Source organism: Staurois parvus, unplaced genomic scaffold (assembly GCF_062004578.1).
Source record: "Staurois parvus isolate SC_StPar_1 unplaced genomic scaffold, SC_StPar_1.0 ptg000719l, whole genome shotgun sequence".
Taxonomy (NCBI): Eukaryota; Metazoa; Chordata; class Amphibia; order Anura; family Ranidae; genus Staurois; species Staurois parvus.
In genome coordinates this window covers 6,836,229-6,852,724 of record NW_028318515.1, presented here as the reverse complement: position 1 = coordinate 6,852,724, position 16,496 = coordinate 6,836,229, and the positions used below count along the sequence as shown (strand labels likewise).

The window sequence follows — 16,496 nt, the reverse complement described above, 5'->3', positions numbered from 1 at the left end:
GTGGGGGTTGAATAATTTTGGCCACAACTGTATATGTTTATATGCTCAATATTAACTAACAGAAAAATAATAAAAGGAGTTGGGTGCAAAAATTCCATCTCCCAATGCTACAAGAAACCAATAATGGCTTAGTCTTAGAACATACTGTACCCTACAAGAGATTTACAACCAAAGAGGTAAAAAATGCAAAGTAAAAAAAAAATGTTTGTGAATTAAAGAATTTTTTTTTTATGTATAAAGACCCACAGCATTGTAAATTGATCATTGATATCACCCACATAAACATAGCTCAAATCATTGATGGCTCTTTAGTGTAAACATTGACATGAAAAGCATATCTGTTGTAATTCAGACAATTTAATCCTTTTGCTAGTCTAATATAGTTATTGTCAGTGTGTGTGTGCGTGCAATTTTTATTTGTGTGCAAACTCCATAAAAATGATAGCTTGAAGTTTGACCATCAGACCAAAATACACAGGATTTTGCAGCATCAACCCACGTAGATGAAGTGCCCCTCAAAAGGGAACAAACCCCCTTCATATATACTGTATATTTTTGTATCACTTTTGTATACTTTTCTATCTTATGTTCAAGATACATTTGATCAATAAAGGAGAGGAGACTACGAGGTCTAGTTATAAATGTTTTCACACAATATTCACACAATTTTCACCCAGGATTAATACTTTTAAAAAAAAATAATTCAACAGAAAAAATGTAAACCCTGGGTAAAATCTGTGTGACGCGTGTGTGAAAAAATTTATAAATAGATATGTCTGCGTGATGCTGATTGACAGCTGCCTGAATGGGAAAGGAAAAGGCACAGTGTTTAGCAGCTAAGTTTTTGAGAAGGGACAAGTAAATGTCTAAAACCCAATTGTTGTTAGGTCTTTCTGTTCTACTAAAATGATGAGTATTGGTTCAAGCACCCTATTCACAAACCCATCACTAACACTTTTGCTGAGCAGCGTAGGCTGCATGTAAATACTGAGAAATAAAATTAAGGCATCTGGAAAATATAATTTTGGCATTCCTCCTTAAAACTAGCAATGTACTTCCTTGTATATAGATGTGCCTAGGCACACCTGTGTCTCCAGCTCTATAGCTGTAAAAATACAGTGTCAAATCTCAGACATTGCTGCCACTGACTGCTAGTCTTAGCAGATTTTTGAGTGAAATTTGGTAAATTTACTTCTCACTGTTCTCTTACCTGGAAACTCTGACAAGAGGAAGTAAAGCCCTGCCTCTACCAAGAGAGCAGCCCTAATGTAAAAATACCCAAGCAACACTGCTGACCATTCCTCTGCCCCCCACCTGCCTTTTTTAGCACAGTTTCCAGAGTTCAGTTTTTCTTAAACTACACAAAGTTATTAGAATACATTATTTTTCAAAGAGTTATCCTTTAACCTGTTACTACTCACATTCTATAGCAAAACATCTGCTGAGGGATGCAATATAAACCGTATCCCTTTAACTGCTAGCAGACAACAATCAGAGTTGTTCTCAAACATGTGATCACTTTGTCAGCTATGACATAGTGACCACATGCAAGCTAAATCCTTAATTTATTAAATAGGTGACAGTGTGCCTCTGTTTAACACTGTAATTGTCTGATGCAGTTATAACATTAAAATATTAAACAAATTACTATTTTATATATCTATCTATCTATATATATATATATATATATATATATATATATATATAGTGTATCGTGTACAATGTATCATGTAACATTCACATATATAATGTTTTGTAAATTTCCCCAATAATAATCTGCTAAACCAGTACTGCCCATGTATGCAAGGTCTAATGATCATTACAGTAGTAATACAGCTGGTGGTGTGACCTAGCATAAAACATATCGCTATAACATGCTTGCCAACGGTGAGTCATTACATTACTAAGGCTAGGGTCATTGGAGCAGGAGAAAAGCCTCAATTTCTGTATTTGTTCATGAACTGCACACAAGGATAATAATATGTGAAACTCTGTGGTGTTTGTATTGTTCAGCACTAGGAGAAGAGCACAAAGAGAAGACTGTTGTCACTAAGCAAATACATTTTTTCAAAAAGCTGTCCCCGTAAACCTATTATGACAGTTACAGTTTTAGGTCATGTTCCCACTTCATTCATGACCTGTACTCAAACATATAAGATGTTATAAATATAAGTGTTTTTATCATGGATGAACTGTGTGAATGTTTTACATCTCTAAGGTCTCATTTGCTCCAAATCATTGCCCATTAGTTTAATTCTCAGTGCGCTGAGTTATAAACACTTTAACTGCAGTAATCCTCTGGGACATGTCTTGCAGAAGAGAAGGAGAAATCTTTTAACTAATGCAGCTCCCTCTAGATTTATACTCTGCAGTAGATACACCCTATTTACATTTCTCAGAACTTACAAGTTGTGTGATGAAATCTCATTAAGACTTTAAGACGTTAACAAGATATTCTTTTGCAGCAAAAAAAGTCAAATTACTACCACCTAATTAAATGGGGTAGCTGGCACTGATCCGAGCACAAGCATTATAATTAAAATATGCTGTACAATTGTGTTTTTCCATTTCTTTTAAATATATAGTATTTTAGCTGGGCGAACAAGAAAATTAATGAACTTTTTCTCAATGTCAGAATTGCTGGCAGAAATTGCAGATGTATTATATATTTATAAAGGTAACATATTTTTCAATTCAAATACAGTCACAAGTTATCCTTCTTTGTGGCTAAAAATGTATCTTTTTTGGCCAGTATAGCATGTAAAGTGCCAATGTAAAAAAGCTATGCAAGCATATGTAAAAAAGAAAGCAAAACAGTAGGATGGCTGAAAAAGTGGGGAAAAAATTATTCCTCCTTATGAGTACTTTCCAACTTCTACTCAATAAAGAAAGGGCAGCACATCAGGGATGAAATATTGAAAATATATCTAGGGTGTTATTTATAAAGCAGGAGCATATGCAGGAGCATTAATCTTCTGGAAATCCTCCAGAACAACACTATTCTAAAGTTGATCTCTATGCTAATACACTCCTCCCCTCAAAACAAACACTGCCTAATCAGTCCAAATACCCACCTGAATCCATATTCACATGAAACACTGGGCATAGAGCCTTTTATTTTCTGAACTACTGTGTTATCCATCTGCCTGGACTCTTCTCATTGACTCTCCATCAACATCATTTTTAAGGGTCCTGAAGACCCCAGCTGCAGCAAGATTATCTCATGCCGAGGGGCAGCAACAAGACCACTTGACAGTAGGCTCAATCTGCAGTGATGGAGCAATGGTCACCACTTCTGGAAAGGGTTCCACAGAAGGCCAGGTGGTGACAGATTCACGTAAATGCAATATGTAGTTGGAAGAGTTTTTAAAAAGTTTTTTAATGTTGTAAATAGGTTGGAGAGAAAGAGGGAGGATTAATTTGTTCAGAGATAGGCTTTAACTTATAGGCAGGAGAATATCTTACCAGTAAATGTTTGGTAAATGTACATGGCAGTGATTGTGTGACCATGAATATCTATCGCAACTAGTGATTTTGTGAACGTGTCTATATATTCGTTGGGAAGATTTCCATTGGAATTAAAGGATTTGTGAGGTCAGAGCAAGTGAACAAAATCATGCAAAGTACAACAAATGAGAGTAGGGGAGCTAAGTTTATTGATAATGCAAGCAGTGGTCGGGGGAAAAGCATCAAACCAATTGTTGAAAAGGGGAAACTATCATATAATGCATTTATCTTCCCTTTAAAACAGGCTCTATTATGAAAAAAGCAGAACAAAATTGTAAAATCTACCTAATAAAGAGATGTTGACAGTATACTTCGGTGAAATCAAAAAGCGGTAAAACATGGTGGTGAAACTTTAACAGCTTTTTTGAATTGGTATAAGAAAAAGTCATAAAAAATCTTCTAGAGAAGAATAGCCAAACACTACCCATATCTTATCAGTAAAAATCTAACAACAGACATAAAATATGAATCAACATTAAAGAAGACCTGTACTAAGGAAGATACAATTAAAAAAGCAAGCTATAAGCAAAGGGTTAGTCACCAGTATTGCCCCTTGGCTCCCTTCATCTGATTTTTCCCCCTTAGCACTAATTCATCATGCTTTGTTTAACACTGTGGATCTGTGTATAAATGGCAATCTTGGTAGAGGAGCGGGGATCTACTTCTTGATGCCAGCGCTGCCCAATGATGACTAGTGATCTGATACTTTGTGGGATAATGAAGATGAAGCAGCAGGACATCAGAAGAGGTGGAGAAAACCTATATCCTCAGAAAGAATAAAGCAGAAGCAACAAAATACTTGCACTGCAAGTGCTCAGAAGGGATGAGCCTCAGGACCAGGTCAAACATGAGTTTGACCTAAACCCAGCCTGTTCACAGTTCAATGAACCACTAAACTTGTCTTATTTGGGCAGTGTGTAAACAAACCAGCCAGGAGATCCTGGGTGATGTCATCGACCAAATATGGTGGCAATTATTTTTGTTTAGCATGGTGTCACCCATAAACCCCTAGCTGGATTGTTTACAAGCACTCCAGGGACAATGTTCAGATCCACAACATGAGGCTCTCTCTTGTTCTTCTTTGGCATTATTATCCTCTCTTCATGACAGCCCTCTGGGCAGCCTACAATGTGCTGACCACCTTGCAGGCCAAGACAGAGTGCTTGCTAAAACACATTCTTTCCCAGTACAGTTGTTTCCCAGCTTTAGGTCCAGGAAGCTTCAACATTCTCCTCATGCACACTCAGCTCTCTCATACACTGGCCAAGTAACTCCTTCAAACAAAGTCTCCAAAGTGACTAGTGAATGTTATAATACAATTAGCAGAGGTGTTGTGTGACTTCTGGCATAACTCAGCCAGTGTTTACAGTAGACAGGTAGCATTTTTCAATGGCCCTTCGTTGCCATGGTAGTTAATTGATAACTAGAACCTAACAGTCACTAAGGCTTGCAGTTCATTCATTCATGGAAGTCCGTGAATGAATGATGCAGCCATGTGGGTGGAGCCCCGCATGGCCACGCTGTTTTCAAATTTGACAGATAGTACGGGGAGACTTCTCTGTCAGAGGGAGGGGGGAGTGGCTGCGGTTATGGAAACATGTTACATGTTCCACCCTAAAAACAGGTGGAACATGTCGCATGTTCCCTAAGGTGAACTTATCCTTTAAGGCTGGCAAAAAGGACAGGCACTTCTTGTCATCATAGAATTCACCTCACCCAGGAACCCCTGGTTGGTTTGTTTACCAGCCTGTCATTTAGCTGGCACTGTACATGGTCTTTGCCCCCTGGGGAACAGAACACATTAATAAAAATCAAAGTGAGACCTTGTCAGGTTTTTACTGTTATCTTGGGCTTCATTATTAGTATTTACTTTTACTTTATGTGCTGCTGACAAGATTGTACCACAAAGTGAGAGTAAATCCTTCTAATAGAGCCGTGGATACCAGTAAAACTTGACAAATCTTTCACCTATATCCAAAGATGAAAAATAAAATGTTTTGGGATTAACATATACTTTAAGCAACCAGAGAATGTAAAACAACTCATATCAAAGGGCATTTGTTATTGTTTTCAGTGGGAACCCTCATTATTCAGTACCAAGAATAGAGTAGAAGCATTTTCTCTTTCTAAAGGCAGCACCAATCACTGTCTGCATCTAAGCAACTGCAACTAAATATGTCACACACATATAAGTCAATTGAAACAGTGGGGTTGATTTACTAAAGGCAAATAAGCTGTTCACTTTGGAAGGGAAGTTGTTACAACTAAATTTTCCCCAGAGTTTAGTGAATTTGATGACTGTTCACTTTGCAAAAAAAAAGTCAAAGAATCATGTCAAGGAATATAAAAAACAGCACGTTTTCTTGAACATGATTGGATTATGGAAATCGGTAGAGCTTTATGTTATTCAATAACCTCTGGGGAAAATATCCTTGCAAACTGCAACTTCCCTTGAAAAATGAATAACCTAATTTGTCTTTAGTAATCAACCCCAGTGAATATTGATGACTGTCCTTCCTCTTTCTAAACTACTTATAGGTGTCAATAGTGGATGCAGGCAAATACACCAAATGATGCTTAATGTACCCAAAGCAAAGTAGGAACAAACAACAAAATATACTGGTCGCCTGGTATAGCATATCTGCGGCATTGCAATAATCAAAAACACCCTAAGTCATTATAAAAAAGGTTTGTTCAGATAACGGTGCTTCAATCATTTTGTGACCTTATCATAAATGCTTGAATTGGAAATGTTAATGCAGCGTACACGCGGGAGTCTTTTTTTAAATTTTTAATTCAATCCAGAGGTCTGAACGAAAAAACCTGAGTAGTCACCATACTTATGCAGGCCATAGACGGGTCATTTATCGGCTGAATTTTCGTCCGCATGAAAAATTAGCAGATATTTACGCTGTTAGTGGTGCCAGCTAGTCGGCCGTTTTTCGTGGATCTTTACATTTATTTTTATTGGTCCTGCTGGAAAATCCACGAAAAACGGCCATTTTTCGAGGACATTGGTGGCATCATCGGCAACGAGGCCGACCGATTTTTTCCTTTATCGGCCGAAAATTCAGCCGATAAACGGCCAGTCTATGGCCTGCCAAAGTAAGTGATGTTAGTGTGGCAATCTCCCCTGCTGAGCTATTGTGTTCTGACAGGGGTACTGCCCCATGCCAGAACACACTGATCAGAGCTCACAGCCATAGAATGGTATATATTCTGCTTTGCTACCTCTGAACGGGTTTGGTCAATGACCACCAGAAGGGTGATCTTCATAAGATACTTCAGTTCTGCAGACTCTTTATTGCTTCTCAGCCTGTTCATTATCTTTTATTTGCTAAACAACTTCACCACACTTGTGAAAACCATTGTGATAACATACCTATGCACTCATCCACACAACCATCATCTAACATACTAGGCATTTCTGATTTTTGCAGACATGTTCAAATTCAATACAAAGATCAATATCAGGTAATTACATAACTGATTTTAAAAATCATAATATGGTTTGTGAATGAATGCTTAAGTAAACTAAAGGGTATTTCCCTATGCTTGTCAGGATCTTTTAATTGAAATCTTGCCTTGCAAATTGAAAACCTTTGATGTTCCTTTCCTGTGTATCTTCTTGCAATTTGTGGCTAGCATGGGGGACAACAAAACAAGGTTTGGATTTACTCTTTTTTAATGCAAACCTTTGTCTGAGATAGTATCAGAGCATTTTAGTAATCTACCCTTCCAGTGTTGTACTAATGTCTACCTCTGCTTTGCCTTTTAATTGCTTGTTTGACCTTCATTGCATTATTAAGTAATTCAAGGAAATAAGGAAAGCAAGGGAATTATTGTTTCTCATAATTATCTGATTTTTGCCAATGCAAACAATTTTATCATGTTCTTACAAATGCATAGTTTCAAACCAACACAAAAAGTACTGTCTAGGGACATTTCTCTGTTAAACTAGTTTAACAGAGAATTAAGTATAGCATTGTCTCACAATCCTTGGTATATCAAACACATTGCTGAGGTATGTACAGAATTTAGTAGTTAATAAATTAATTATCTGGTAATTGGAAACAGTATTTATCAATCTATACCTGACAAATAACTGGAATTTATAGTCAAATTGCTTTGAACACAGACAATTCTGAATTAATTTTTAGAGACATCTTCCAGTAGGACTTTCGTTTAGGGGCAAATGGCAACAGAGTGAATAGATTTCCAATAAAAAAGATGTTTAAACCACCTTCATCCAAGTGTATAAATACATGCACTCCACATAAAGGGCTTATGCTCAAACTGTGACAAAACCAATGTACTTAGCATTTATTTATGAATGCAATTATGTATGCCACCAAATAAACAACTATATCTGCCATAAAATCAATTAATTATTAAAAAAAAATTAGTATTAGTTATCTGTGTGTTTTGAAAAAGTCAAATTCTGTTATCATTGTAAATGCATGTAATTCCGCTATTAGGAATTTTAATAAATGCTTTTAAATCAGAAAATGCAATATGATGATGGAAGAAAAGCTGAATTCTACAGAGCCCTGATTCAAAATATTGTCCAAAACCTCATGAAATTTTATTAATAATAATAGCTAGCAAATAACATTTCTCTTACATTAGGCTACTCTGGAAGGTTACTCTAGCTAACAATGATCATTCCATATGGTCTAATTAGAGAGAAGCAAGTATTATACATTTATGAATGTTTTCTACTTTTCTATTTTCATGAACAGCAGAAAAACCTCCCGAAGCAAGCCTTGTACTCATACCTTCACACTGCCTCTGTATGAGCAAAAAAAAAATAGATGATCTTTAACTGAATAAACAGATTTTCATGATTTCTGAATCTGATTGCTACCACCATTCATTCTCTTTACAGAAGTTAGCAGAATATTCTACCACTGCAACAAAACATTGTGAGCCAATATAGGAGGATATTGATGGTATCACTAGTTGCATGGCACTTTATAAGCATTTCCACCAAACAGATTTATGTTTTATATGTTAATATAGAATATAGATACTATACCTTAGTGTAAACTGATCCAGTGTTGAATTGTTAGCAACTGTGACATATACATGTAAGGTTTCCCCTTGTTTTGTAGGCTTTGATGGTAGCCAGAGAGCAACATTGCTGTCCAACCTAAGCTCTGTAAGCTGAGAATTTTCTGGGTTACGATATATTGTTATAGTGGCAATCCTCTGGAGGTGTGAAACGGAATCTTCCCCTTGGTCTCTACCAGGGCGGATGGAATTTCCCTTCCTTGCTTCCTCAGCTGTGCATTCTGCTTCTTCTGAATGTATGCTATAGTAAAGTTCCACTGGAATACCATCAGACTGCTCTTGGTTTCTCTTACGACCCGTAACAACAGGGGGTGAGGTAAACCAGGAGGGCTGGAATTCAAGTTCTGCTACACATAATCCCAGAATTCCTTGCAACCTGCAGCTCCCCTTTGCCTCTCTGGTTTCTCGAAAGGCAAACAACTTTAGACATGGAAGCCTTTCTGTATCACTATAATCATCCCAGTCTCTGCCAGCAATATAGAACAGAACCTGGACTTTTGGTTTGTTGGGATATACTTTATCGTTGATTAGATAAGTTTTCAGTTTCCAGTTAAAAGTGAACTTGTCGGATGCAAATACCCGAGAGGACAACAGAAGTTCTTCTGAAATGTCCCGCTCTGCAAAGAAAGGTCCATAGCTAGCATTCAATATTGGAGTTCTTCGTGATTTATGAATGAAGAAAGACTCTACCCTTGATTGCAAGCTAGAATTCCTCATAAAATCCTGGTTGTTCTCTTTCATGAGAAAAGCAGTTTCTGCTGTAGTTATTCGATAGTTTACAGGTAGATATGTTGATGGTGCCGAAAACCTCTGGAAGTTTTCAAGGGCCCCTCTAGACTGTGTAACTATGAAAAACAGAAAAAAATTAAAACAAAAAGGAAAATAACTTAAACAAAAGCAGCAGAACATGCATAAAAAAATAAAAGGCATTACATTTATAATATGATATTGCACAGGTATATCCTTGTGGAGCATTTTATCATAGACATAAATAAATACGCATTTTAGCAGAGCCTCAGTCTCCTGTCATATCAGTTGACCAGTACTCTGATGAACCAAAAAATCTGCCATGGATATTACTTTTAACATAAGGTGCTTTGACTGAGGATGTCTAACTACTAGGTTTTGAATGTATATTTTTGACCCAATACAAACAAAATCTTTACTGCCAATCTATTACCAGATTCTTTGAAATAAAAGTTTTGAAAATAAACATGTCAATTTGCAATTATGTTTCAAAAGTGAGCTGGTGTGTATAACGTGATGGCGCTGCTCCAAGCTGGAGCTCAATAATCACCTCACCGGTATGAAAGGGAGAGGTGTCCTCAAATGTCTCCAGTCATGTGGGAGCAATTTGAGAAAGGACACCACTCTAACCACTTGTGGAGTCCTATGTGAAGATGGCCTCAGCCGTCGCTCTGCCCATGCCCTCTGACGCATTTTGACCCGGCCAGCGGGGCTTGGTCACAGAGGAGGTTTCAAAAATGATTATCTTAGCCATTACTAATACTAAATGTTGTTGTTTTACAACTTTACAACTGTATTTTATACAGATTGTAAAGGAGTTCATGTCTATAGACATTGGTGCTGAAACCCATCAAAATAAATAGCCATTAAGGATCAGCAGATTTTTATTGGGGGGGAACTGCAGATCATTTGTTGACTAGTAGTTTCTAGGGTTGAGCTGTGGGTTAAGCTCAACCACGACCGGGAAAATGTCAACTGAATGCAGCCATCCTGACCTCTGAACTGTGGTCAGGTGGTTAACAGGTTGGAAGGTTTCTTATTTTCTAGCTCCCTCCCTATAAAAGACAGGGTTTTCAGCAGCATTTTCTCAGTATGTGTTGAGGAGACCTGCAGTAAATAGGATCACAGAGTGTGTGCAGCGAGAGATAGCTGTTGCTATACTATAAAATCTGTATTTACATTCAGTCATATACAAAGTCAGAAGGTGTTGGAAACTTGGAGTAGATACAGAGTGATCACATAGTGTTTGCATGGAAAGATAGTTGCTACTATACTATACAGCGCTGCTGAACAGTGCAATAATTATAGTCAGTCATATACAGAGTCAGTGTGCATTGGAGAGACCTGGAGCAAAAAACCTTAAAAAGTGTTTGCAGAGAGAAATACAGTAGTTGCTACTATACTCTGGCTGCTGAACTCTAGCTGCTATTTACCCAGTTCTGTATTATACAGACATTACCATTACCATCATTACTAAATTGCAGTGTAGTGGGCTACCCAGTATGTTTGTTGGCTACATTTTTTTTAATTCTTAACTTACTTTAGTTAGGGTAACAAATAGGTGGATTGGTGATTGGTGTTTATCATTTATTTATTTTGAGGGCGTTATATTTTATTCTAATATATTGTTAGAGTTTCTTTAAATTTTCGGGTTAGCAGCATGATCCTGTTTCTGACACAATCAAATTGTTTGCAGCACATCATTGCTTTCATGTGCGGTATATTTTATTGTACCAAATCACCACTTTGTTGTGTGCACCAATACACCACATCTTCAATCCCCATATTGCCAATGCTAAAAAGGTTAGGCAATTCTCTGTATTCATGCTGTCTGCTGGCCTAAAGCAAGTGGGGTCAAGCAGGTTCTGCACCTGTAAATGTGATGTGAGGACCAAATGTACTATCGGGTGTCAGGGTTAGGCTACTGGCTGAGCTTGTTTTCCAATTTTTATTTCATACAACATCTTGCCTAGTTCTCACTTTGAAACTGAAGCACACAAAAACACCTACATAATGTTCAGTCTGTACAATTTTAGTGCATATTGTCTGTGAAGTAACACATACTAATTTTGACTTCTAGAACAAAACCTGCCTGGTGTTTCCTTCTGAAACTACAAAAGCTTCTTACATAATGTGCATGGAGACTATACAATATTTGTGGATTCTTTGTTTATTAAATAGTACACTCTAATTTTGATTTCTTGACTAAAAGCTGCCTGGTGCCTCCCTTTGAAACTGTGACCTATTAAATCTGCTAAAATAGGGGCCTATTTATAAAAACTCCATTGTGCAAATGTCTGAAGTATTCACACAACCATCACAAATAATTCTTGTAATTTGTGCAATATGTACAGTTGTGCTCAAAAGTTTGTAAACCCTTGCAGAAATTGTGACATTTTGGCATTGATATTGAAAATATGACTGATCATGCCAAAAATGTTCTTTTATTGAAGGATGATGATCATATGAAGCCAAATATTATCAAATAGTTGTTTGGCTCCTTTTTTAAATCATAATGATAACAGAAATCACACAAATGGCCATGGTCAAAAGTTTACATACCCTGGAATGTTTGGCCTTGGTACAGACACACAAGGTGACACACTCGGGTTAAAATGCCAATCAGAGGTTAATGTCCCACATCTGTGGCTTTTTAAATTGCAATTAGTGTCAGTGTATAAATAGTCAATGAGTTTGTTAGCTCTTACATGGAAGTACTGACTAGACTAGATACTGAGCCATGGGGATCAGAAAAGAACTGTCAAAAGTCCTGCGTAACAAGGTAATGGAACTTTATAAAGATGGAAAAGGACATAAAAAGATGTCCAAAGCCTTGAATATGCCAGTCATTACTTCCACTAAGAAGTAGAAAATTCAGGGACCTCTTGATACCAAGCCAAGTACAGGTAGAACAAGAAAGATTTCAGCCACAACTGCCAGATGAATTGTGTGGTTGTTTTGTAGGAGCACAGTATGATGACACTTGAAAAAAATGAGCTGTATGGTCAAGGTGCCAGAAAAAAGCCTTTACTGCATCAATGACACAAAAAGGCCTGGTTAGGCATGTCAAGGTGTTGTCAGGCATATTGTAACTGGGCTTTTTTGTGGCATTGGTGCAGTAAAAGCTTCTTTCTGGCACCTCGACCAAACAGCTCATTTTTGTTCAAGTATCACCGTATTGTACTCCTTTAAAACAACCACACTATCTTTCTCCAGAGCAGCCTGTATTTCTTTTGAGGTTGCCTGTGGGTTTTTCTTTGAATCCCAGACAATTCTTCTGTCAGTAATGGCTGCAATCTTTCTTGGTCTGCCTGACCTTGGCTTAGTATCAAGAGATCCCCAAACTTTCCACTTCTTAATAGGTGATTTATCAGTACTGATTGGCATATTCAAGGCTTTGGACATCTTTTTATGTCCTTTTCCATCTTTATAAAGTTCCATTACCTTGTTACGCAGGACTTTTGACAGTTTTTTTCTGATCCCCACGGCTCAGTATCTAGCCCAGTCAGTGCTTCCATGTAAGAGCTAACGAACTCATTGACTATTTATACACTGGCACTAATTGCAATTTAAAAAGCCACAGATGTGGGACATTAACCTCTAATTTGCATTTTAACCCATGTGTGTCACCTTGTGTCTAATTTTGATGAAAAAAAAAAAACCTGCCTGATGTCTCCCTCAGAAAACAAGGGCTACAAAAGCTGCTTGTATAGTATGCATTGAGTCTGTACACTTTTTGTGACTTTTCCTTGAAAAAATACAATCTAATTTTGATTTTTTTTGCTCAAAAGCTACCGGGTGTCTCCCTCTAAAACTTTGGCTTGCTAAAACTGCTTACATAACGATTATTGAGTTAGTGCAATTTTTATGGCTTTCTACTGTGAAATAGTACATTTTAATTTTAACTTATTGATTAAAACTGGTGTCCCCCTTTGAGACTGCAGTCTAGTTCAAATCTGCCTGGTCTTTCTCTCTGAAATTGTGGACTAATAAATAGCTTACATAGATGCTTAGTGTCTGTAAAATGCATCTGCTTTTTTATGTGAAATAATACACTCTAAGTTTGATCTTTTGATTAAAACCTGCCTTTTCTTTCCTTCTAAAATTGTTTCCTACTAAAGCCACTAACATATTGATTATTGAGTCTGTGCAATTTTTGTTGCTTTCTACTGTGAAATAGTACACTCTAATTTTGATTTGTTGATAAAAAAAACTTTTTGTGTGTCCTTTGAAACTGTGGTATAGTAAAAAGGCTGAATTGTGTGTATAGATAAAATCGAATGTAAGCTCCAAGAAAAACAGTCTGACAGTAGTCCACAATCATTTAATATCAGTATTGTTTCACAAGTGACAACATAGAAAAACCACTGAGTTTTGGAGGCCAAAGACGTCACCATTTTTAGAGCTACAAAACAGACATAAACATATATAAATTCCTATATTGGTTTATTTAAAGCTGCAGAGCATCAATATGTATATATATCTATATATATATATATATATATATATATATACACACACTGTGTGTGTGTATATACAGTATATATATATATATATATATATACAGTATATACAAACATTTAAAATATAAATATCATCACAACATTCATAAGCACTGATTTAAACTCAAGCATAAATATAAGAATTATAAAATAATCCATTAAAAGAGAAGTTTTGGTTTCTGGGGAAAAAATTTACACTCACTGTAGGTAAATGCAGCATCGATCTGATGCTGCATCTGGCCCCTGCCACTTCTAAGACTGAGAACTGAGTGATCGAAGACCATTGACAGCTCAGTTCTCAGACTTCAATGAGCTGACAGTCACCGGCTCTCTGCTCTGCCCCTCCAGGGTTCACTGGAGCACCGAGCTGCAGAAGGGACAGGAGCGGCTGGCTCAGGCACTCAGGAGCTTGCTCAAAGGCTGATCTGGCTGCTGGTTCAGGCATCTTGGTGGTTCTTGACTGTAAAGTCAGGCTCTTTCCAGAGCCTGGACCAGCTGAGTGATGTTTGCCATCAGTGGGCTTTAGCCTGCTGTTGGCTGAAAACTGACCTACAGGAGAAGTATAGTCAAAATAGCTTTGGCCGTGCTTCTCTTTTAAAATGAAAAAATGAAGGGGATAGTGATTATTAGTGTGCATGGAGTCTATACAATATTTCTGGCTTTTGTCACAAAATAATACACTTTAGTTTTTAGTTTCTGATAAAAACTGCCCAGTCTATGCCTCTGAAATTGCATCTTGGTAAATAGGCTGACATAGTGTGCATGGAGTCTGTATAATATTTCTTTCATCTGTTTCCAAATGTATATACTCCAGGTTTTAATTTTGGCTATAACCTGACCAGTTTCTGCCTCTGGAGTTGTTTCCTAGTAAATGGCTGATATAGTGTGCATGCAGTGCAATATTTCTGTTTTTTATCTCAGAAATAATACACTCTAGTTTTTGTTTCATGATAAAATCTGCTATGTCACTGCCTCTAAAATTGCTGCTAAAGTTAAAAACCTTATATAGTGTGCATAAGTCAGCACCATAATTTATTTCAAGATAAAAGCAGCCTTACCTCTGGAATGTGGGGCTGTGCCTTTAAAGTGTTTTTGGGACCTTTGCTTTGACATTTTATTAAAAGTTTAAGAAACACAGTCTGGTATTGCATAGACATTAGATCATGCATATATGCTATCTTATTAAACTGTTTTCCCACTGATCAATTAGTATAAAGTTGAGGGTTTTAACCCCTTAGTGACTGAGGGTAAAACAACATGTTCATTGTTTTGCAACTTCGACATGTGTTAGTAAAACCGTACATATCATCATACTTTGTGCATTCAGGGGGACTATAGCTTGCTTTTTTTTTCAGGACAAACTGGACTTTCTTTGGCTATATGTTTTCTGCTACTACCATAAGCTGCCACCAAAAAACAACCCAAAATAAATTCTTCTGCTCCTGATGATCGCAATGATACCACATACTGTATGTGTATGTTAGTTTTTGTGTGTACACGTAGTACAGCCCAGAATCAATAGTCAGCATTTTGGAGGGGTTTTATCCTATCTAAAACACACTGACACTACCTAACACTGATACTAATTTAAAAAATGTTGTCCAAAATATACTGACCATGACCTTTGGTTCTTACTTGACCCAAACACTAACCCTGTCACTAACCTAGATTAAATCTTGATTTAACTATGTCTTCTTTATTTCTTTATTTATTTTTGCTTATTTACATCTTCCTCCCAGCAAGGAGAGAGAGATACAATTTATCTCTTCCTCCATTCGAAAAGAAAGAAAACACATGGGATGGCTGCACAGTCACTGATCAGTATTTTAAAGGTATCTCAGAAGCATGCAATAGAAGCAAATTGAGTTTTTCATGTCACCCTTCAAGTCGTATAAAAGGAGGACCCCTTCTGGATGTCTGGAATTTTTTTGCATTGGTACATGTTCCCCATAGCAGTGCCCAGCTTTCCATGCATTTGTTTGATCATACCGCGCCTATTAGACTTGAAAATGGCCAGAATTGTTTTTCAAGATTCACTTCCCTCTCCCATATATCGTTTAACAGGGTTTAAAGTTTACAATATTCGGAGTTTATGATGAGTTTGAGAACCTAACCCATTTGCGTATCCTATGTAGTGTCAAACAATCTTTTCAGTGCTGGAGTCCTCATTTTTCACCCTACAATCCATGCACTGTGTGTATGCATCTACAAGGGAAATTCATAGTAAGCCACTTTGTGAGTTAGTTATTCAATTGTTCAATATCTTCTGATCACTCTGGAAAAGTGTCAGTGCTATATAAATTGAATAAATTGAAATAAACCTATTCTTGTTACTAGTTAATCATGTTGTTAGTGTGAAATATCAAGAACAAACTCCAAAAATAGTTGATATAAAAAGATGAGTATGAGTAATACCAGAAATTTAACTAACATCAACCCTATCAATAATAAAATTGCTATTTCAGAATAAAAAGTACTGAAGGTTATATTGGTGCTCTATAAATGTACAATATATGACACCCACATTTACTGATTGGGGTTGATTTACCAAAATGAAAATAGGCTGTTTACTTTGCAAGGGAATTTTTACTTAGCTTAGTGAATGTGGTGAAAATGTACTTTACAAAGAATCAAGTGCAAGGTAAATATAAAAACACAGTATTTCTG

General features: G+C 36.8%; 1 protein-coding gene across 1 annotated transcript in view; it reads right to left on the bottom strand.

Moving 5' to 3' along the window:
- The window catches only part of TMEM132C (transmembrane protein 132C), a 681,352-nt gene that overhangs the window by 457,784 nt on the left and 207,072 nt on the right, over window positions 1–16,496 (bottom strand). Inside the window, exon 2 of the mRNA XM_089653717.1 lies at window positions 8,546–9,425. Within this exon, the coding sequence (XP_089509843.1) occupies window positions 8,546–9,425 (880 nt within the window). The remainder of the gene's footprint in view (window positions 1–8,545; window positions 9,426–16,496) is intronic.